At 35.5% G+C, this 6802-nt stretch overlaps 1 protein-coding gene across 1 annotated transcript; it reads right to left on the reverse strand.

The window, feature by feature from the left end:
• Positions 1-373: 373 nt before the first annotated feature.
• LOC111290479 (aminoaldehyde dehydrogenase 2, peroxisomal) lies at positions 374-6585 on the reverse strand. Its single transcript, XM_022881798.2, has 15 exons — positions 6397-6585; positions 6095-6237; positions 5247-5327; positions 5020-5168; positions 4571-4663; positions 4315-4438; positions 4119-4184; positions 3940-4006; positions 3652-3728; positions 2147-2260; positions 1438-1515; positions 1201-1352; positions 983-1043; positions 759-865; positions 374-594 (listed from the first exon to the last, which is right to left on the reverse strand). Exons 1-15 carry the CDS (start codon positions 6503-6505, stop codon positions 504-506), a joined length of 1512 nt encoding a protein of 503 aa, XP_022737533.2. The 5' UTR covers positions 6506-6585; the 3' UTR covers positions 374-503.
• Between the last annotated feature and the right edge of the window lie 217 nt (positions 6586-6802).

Raw genomic sequence — 6802 nt, forward strand, 5'->3', positions numbered from 1 at the left:
TAATCTTTTTGCTGCCAGATTAATTCTAACATCAAAGCAAAGGCTTGAGAAAAAAAGGTTGGATGATCTTGCTAGACAACGAGATAAAAGTAAACTACAAAATATATTTAGTATCTCTTCAATTTTTTTTATTCCCTTATTACATATTTATTTAAAATTTTGCACTCTAAATTTTTTTTCATAGTTGGCAAGTTAATATGGTTTCTTTAAAAATTTGTGTTGATTATAGTTAATTTTTTACGTACTTATTAGTGAAAATTTATATATTTTCTACTAATATTTCTTAAGAAAGTTTTGTGTTTGATTTTTTATTCTTAGAAATTTATTAACTATGATGATAAAGTCCTGCAGCAAAGCGCTGGTATCCTTCTAGTTATATGAATAATAATCCTCATTTTCATTATTGAGTTTACCACATAACAATCCTCTCACACTACTATTTCCCCCTTTTTCTGCTCTTTCATTACATCTGCAATGATTTATTTCTATATCCAGGAAAATTCTCACAGCTTTGATGGAGAGCGATACCATCCCCATGGTTCATTGGAGACATACTGTGTGACCTGCTTCACGCTCAGGTAATTGTCGAGACCCCTGTGAAAAAAGCCAGCAAAAACCATCAGCTGTCAGAATCAGTTCCAACAATTATCCATGAACCATTTCTTTAGAAGAGGAAGAAGAAACAGCATTTTCTTGATGTAAGAATCCATAAGACACTGTTATACTATAGTTTGGATTTTTGGTAATCAGGGTAATACCATTCCCCTAGTTCACGACCGAAACCACTGCGTTTGTTGCCTCCCCATGGAGCTTGACAGAAGCATGGCTGTGAACAATTGATCCACACGATGCCAGCTTGAAGAGCCTGCAAAACAGGAGAAATAATAAAAATAATTCACTAACAAAAGTACTACTATTTACGACATTAGTTAAGATGCATAACAGCTGAAAACTTCAATTACAAACTACAATCAACTCTTACCTTGCTCACGCGATCACATCTTTCCAGGTCATTTGATATCACAGCAGCGGCCAAGCCATAACTAGAAATTAGAAATAAATTATCATTCTCAAAACCAAAACAAGAAAGGGAAGGAAAAGAAATGATGAAACAACCCAAAAAAACTTAGATATATTTCATGGTATTATCCAGACTATCAATTCACTGCACTTCAACAAGAAGATCATTGGGGGACTTACTGGGTGTCATTCGCCAATTCAAGGGCTTCCTCTTCCGTACTAAATGTTTTAACACAAAGAACAGGTCCAAAAACTTCTTCTCTCCAGATTTGCATGGACGTTGTCACATCAGTTATTATAGTTGGTTCAACAAAAAATCCCTTCTTTAAATGCTGCCAAATATTTGTCAAATATATAAGAGAAGGTGAGGTTTAAAATGAAAGAGAAACGGTGAAAATAATGAGAAGCAGTGGATACCTCAGGGCGAACTCCACCACACAAAATGGTAGCACCCTCATTCGCAGCAGTTGAGATGAATTTCAATAGTTTCTCATACTGCAACCAATGAATTAAATTTTAGCAAGTAAAAGATCTTGAAATCTTGCACATATACGTACTATTGTGTCTAACAATCCATTCTTAAGTAACGTTGGCTGCCAAATCAACCCAATTTACAAAATCAAAATCTATACCTCCCACGTTGAGCTGTCAAAGCTGACCCAAACACAAAAAATCCACCCAGCCTACCAAAACCCGAATAAACCCTGAAATGATTCAAATCCAAGTGACCTGAAAGACTAATCCGAAATTATATTGATTTGACTTTAAAACTCAATAATTTAGACTTGAAATAACTGGAACCCAATGACAGGAATCCGTATAACCGAGTGTCAAATCCGAAAGACCCAAACCTACAATGATCCGAACCAGAATCATCCAACTCAAACCAACCTGCCCATTTGCCAACTCTAATCTAACACCAAACTTATGATGAGAACCATAGAGAATGGAGAATGTAGCATACCATGGTGGATTTAACAAAAAGCATTAATGGGCATAAAAAAGAAGGGTAGAGAAACAGGTTATTGCTGCAGAATTTAAAATCTCTTACTGCCCATGCTCCCGATTCCAATAGAAGGAAAAAGAAAGGAGGGAAAGATACATAGTTCTCAAACAGCATTCTTACCTGCCCTGCACTAACAACGGGGCCAAGCCTGCAACCTTCTTCTAAAGGATCTGAAATCTTGATGTTTTTAGTCCATTTCACAAGCCTGTCCAGAAATTCTTTTGCAATGCTTTCCTGAAACATTTAAATGTACATTTTCATAATGAGACGAAGGATGGAAACAAGAAGAAAAGGAAAAAGGCACAAGGATAGACTACTGATTCAATAAAGTTCTAACTAGTAGATCTATTACATGAGATTTCAGCTGGCAGTGCATTATAAATAAGCTTGCTTTATCTATTTTAAAATACAAGAGTGATATTTATAGCTTTTGTTCACTAATATTAGGAATGAGAAATTATGCGTATTCCAAAAAGAAATACCATGAGACCAGAAAAATTGCAGCGTGCTATTGCCATTTAATGTAATGTTTAAGCCCATAGCCCCAAATTTAACAGCAGAACAGGCGTGCAAAAAATAGCAAATGTTCATGTTGCAGCACTGTATGCTTGGGCAAATAAACTGTTATACAACATATAGGGGGGTGAAAGGTGCACAAAGTTGTGATTACTGCTCTTGCTAGTCTTTCTAATATGATAGCTAATTAGTTGAACAGCAGATTTATGGTTCTGGACCATGGACATTTATTTTCTATTTGTCAAAAGTGTTCCTCAAATAGTCTGTCCAGTCCGATGGCTGACATCATATTAGGTTCTTTGAATTTTTAGATTTGGGTCGATGGGAGGTTAATTCACTGGGTTATCTAATTTCTACATTAAATTTAACATGACCTAAGGAGCCTTTCTAGGTTCACTATATCAGGAATAAGAAATTATACGCCTTACAAAAATAAATACCATGAGATCAGAAAAATTGCAGCATGCTATTGCCATTTAATGTGATGTTTAAGCCCATAGCCCCAAATTTAACAGAACAGGTGGCCACTAAATAGCAATAGTTCACGTTGCAACACTGCATGCTTGGGCAAATAAACTGTTATACAACATGTAGGGAGGTGAAAGGTGCATAAAGTTGTTATTACTGCTCTTGCCAATCTTTCTAACATAATAGCTAATTAGTTGAACAGCAGATTTATAATAGTTCTGGACCATGACATTTGTTTTCTATTTGTCAAGTGTGTTCCTCAAATAGTCTGTCGAGTCCAATGGCTGACATCATATTAGGCTCTTTGACCTTTTAGAATAGGGTCTATGATAGGTTAATTTGCTGGGTTATCTTATTTCTACATTAAGTTTAACATACTCTAAGGAGCCCTTCTAGGTTGATGTGCTTACTCTAGAAAATGGTTAGTTAAACCAGTTTGTATGTGAACTGGGTTGGTTCACATCATGCTTGAAGCTGAGACAAATTGCATGGCTGCTTGGTTTATCATAACTTCATTCCAGATTATTACAAATATTCCCCTCTCATAAATCGAACCGAAAGAAAATTTGGAATGATGATCAAGTATTTAAAAAATAAAAACTGTATAAAGAACAAGCAAACAATGTGGTCAAGCAACTTACATGTACAATAAGACGGGATGTTGCACTGCAGATCTGTCCGTTTGTCCAGAAGCAACCAAATGCAGTCCATTCAGCAGCTATTAAAATCACCAAGAATTTCAATAAACAACTTTATAAACATGGAGTCAGTAAAAAAGAAGAAGTTTCATCATCATGGAATACAGTTTTTCTAACATGATAGGTTTCAGAAACCTGATATTTGTGAACAATTTGTTTCTGAAAACAAGTCCAATTGCATGAGGAACATGGGAAACACAATGATTAAATTGTAATTCAGGTGGCACTAACCCTTGTCAAGGTCAACATCCTCAAACACGATGATTGGGCTTTTCCCGCCAAGTTCTAAAGATACAGGCTGCCAGAGAAAGCACATAAATGATTTTATGCACATATCAAAAGTGACTATGACAAAAGAATGAGAGAAAATAAAAAAACTTTTAAGTTTTGTTTCTAGAACTTCAATATACCTTGACCATTTGAGCTGCTGCTGCCATTATCCTGCTCCCTGTTGCAGTGCTTCCGGTAAAGGCAATCTGTTTAAAATAAACAATTAGAACTTATGCCACTGTTGATATTTATCTTATAACAGCCAATTGCTGAAATCAACAACCACTCCTAATTCAAGTTCGTAGAAAAGCTACAATGAAATAAAGACAACTAAACCTTGTCAACATTGGGATGAGATGCCAAAGGAGCACCAGCTTCAGGGCCCAGTCCAGTCAGAATGTTCAGGACACCTGGAGGAAGACCAACCTCCCTACACACATCAGCCAGCTCCAAACAGGTGCTGGAAAAAAGAAAAAAGATGTACATCATGAGCAGCATTGTTGCTCCCAAATACAATAAATAAACCAACATTCTCAAAATTTTATAAAAATTGACAAATTAACAAACTACTGCAACTAAATTGAGAACGTACATAGATGCCAACTCGGAAGGCTTCAGTATTGCAGCACAACCTGCAGCCAAAGCAGGAGCTACTTTCCATGCAGCCATCAACAGTGGATAATTCCTTCAAACAGAAGAAAAACAACAATCCACAAAAGTCATTGTTAAGAGTTCAAATCACCAACAACATGCGAGTCTAATTAATTGATATGAAGCATAATAACATCAAATGCACAGGCCTAGTGTCATGTAACCAAGATGGCTATGCATATACCATGCACAAAAAAAAAAAAAAAATTCACATTGCGCACAAATGGATTTGATAAATTGTTCAAGCAAAACCTAATAGGACAAGGACAAGGGCAAGATCTTTATTCATACTAGTAGAAGTGCGAAAATAGAAGTGCCAGTGAAAGATGATATAAGAAATAGTTACACTCCATTAACACAAAGAACTACAAAACAAGAAGCAGATGGTACCATGGAGTAATCAATCCAACAACCCCAAGGGGTTCCTTAAGCACATAACTCTTAAATGTCTCCATAGGAAGAGAGACAGGAGCCTTTTGCTTCGCATCTAAACCTTCAGCAAGGTCTGCATAGTACTCAAAACATCCAGCAACATCATCCTGAATGAAATAAATAAACTGGTAAGAAAATAAACTGAATACTGAACCATAGAATCTTCATCAGTGTTACAAGCGTACAATGTCCCAAGCTGCTTCATCAAGTGGTTTCCCGCAATCAATTGTTTCAAGCTTTGCTAATTCAGATTTTCTCTCTGTTATCTGGACCATTTGAACAAGCTCAACACATCAAAGTCAAGCCAAGACAGCAAATTCAAAGATGAGCATATAAAAAAATCAGAAACCAAAGGAAATGCTAGGATATCCCGTTACAAGAAAAATTTGTAATACAATTCTGATAAAGAAAACAATTTTACTTCTTCACCTGCAAAAGTCATCATCATCACTTTAATTTAAAAAAAATATTTGGTCATCACCACTGTTATTTCTCTACTATATTAGCTAACAAGTCTAGTGACAGAAAAAAGAACTCAACTGCGTTTGCATATTTCATTGCAATGACATTGCTAACCCAATAACATACCACAAAATTTCTCTTGATCATATATTGTGTTATAGCAAGCACATCAGTCCCCAACTTAGCATTTAGAAAAATAGGTATAAATCTATGGTTAAAAATCAAAGAAAATATATCCAAAATTCAGTTCTATTGACTGGATCATTTAATCCAACCAAAATCAGTAGAAATCTGAGGATATGCATGCAGAAGTCATAATTTTCGGCATACCAATTCGGGAGATTTCAGCAGACATCACAAGGCCTTTTGTCGACTGATCCACTACAACAACAATATCTAGTTACCATCGACTAAGCCTTTTCTCACTAGGGAAAAAACTAATTTGATAATCAAGGACCATATCCTCAGTAACTTCTAATTGCCCGGTGACATGATTTCTACTTTATAAATGAAATGAAGTAAATTATTCTAAATTATCTTATACAACCAGATAAGTTTACTGTATTTTTACCTTGGAAGCGATGGCACGTAAATACTTGGCACGAACAGCGCCAGAAGCTGAAGCCCAGTCCTTGCCTTTGTTTCTAGAAAGAGCTCTCCGAGCAGCAGCCACCGCAAGCTCCACATCTTCAGCTGTAGCTGCTGGAATATCACCTGAACAAAAATAAAATTAAAAAAATAAACATGAAACCTCAAAATTTTCAACATTTCAAAACTTATCCGCTAAACACCATGTAATAGTACTGATCAACCATTAATCAACAAAACTAAAAGCTAGATCTAAAAAGCAAACGAGAAAAAAATAATAATAACCGATGATCTGTTCAGTTGCAGGATTGATAATTGGAATTCGCTTCTTGAGAACAGGCTCTCTCCACTCGCCGTCGATGAGTAACATTCGACTCGGAATTTGGACCGCCATATTAAATCAGTTTTCGCTTTTTTTTGGTTTCACACTCACCCTTAAACCAGTGTCCAAGAAGCTTTTTGTTTTCCCAGAGCGTGGACAGGATAGCCAGTTCCTTTATTTTGTAGTGAAGGTTGACTGTTTTGAATTAGGTGGCTGTCTCCATCTTAATTTTTGCTTTTCTGGATAATTAACCTGCGGGTGTTTTGAGTCAGGTGTTTAGTTAATTTCAAATAGAATTATTTAAAATAGAATTATTTTATTTTATTTTTATTAATAGAATTAAATTTATTAATTTTAAAATTTTAAATT

Source organism: Durio zibethinus, chromosome 11, assembly GCF_047325235.1.
Source record: "Durio zibethinus cultivar Kanyao isolate XHJ-2024 chromosome 11, ASM4732523v1, whole genome shotgun sequence".
Lineage (NCBI taxonomy): Eukaryota > Viridiplantae > Streptophyta > Magnoliopsida > Malvales > Malvaceae > Durio > Durio zibethinus.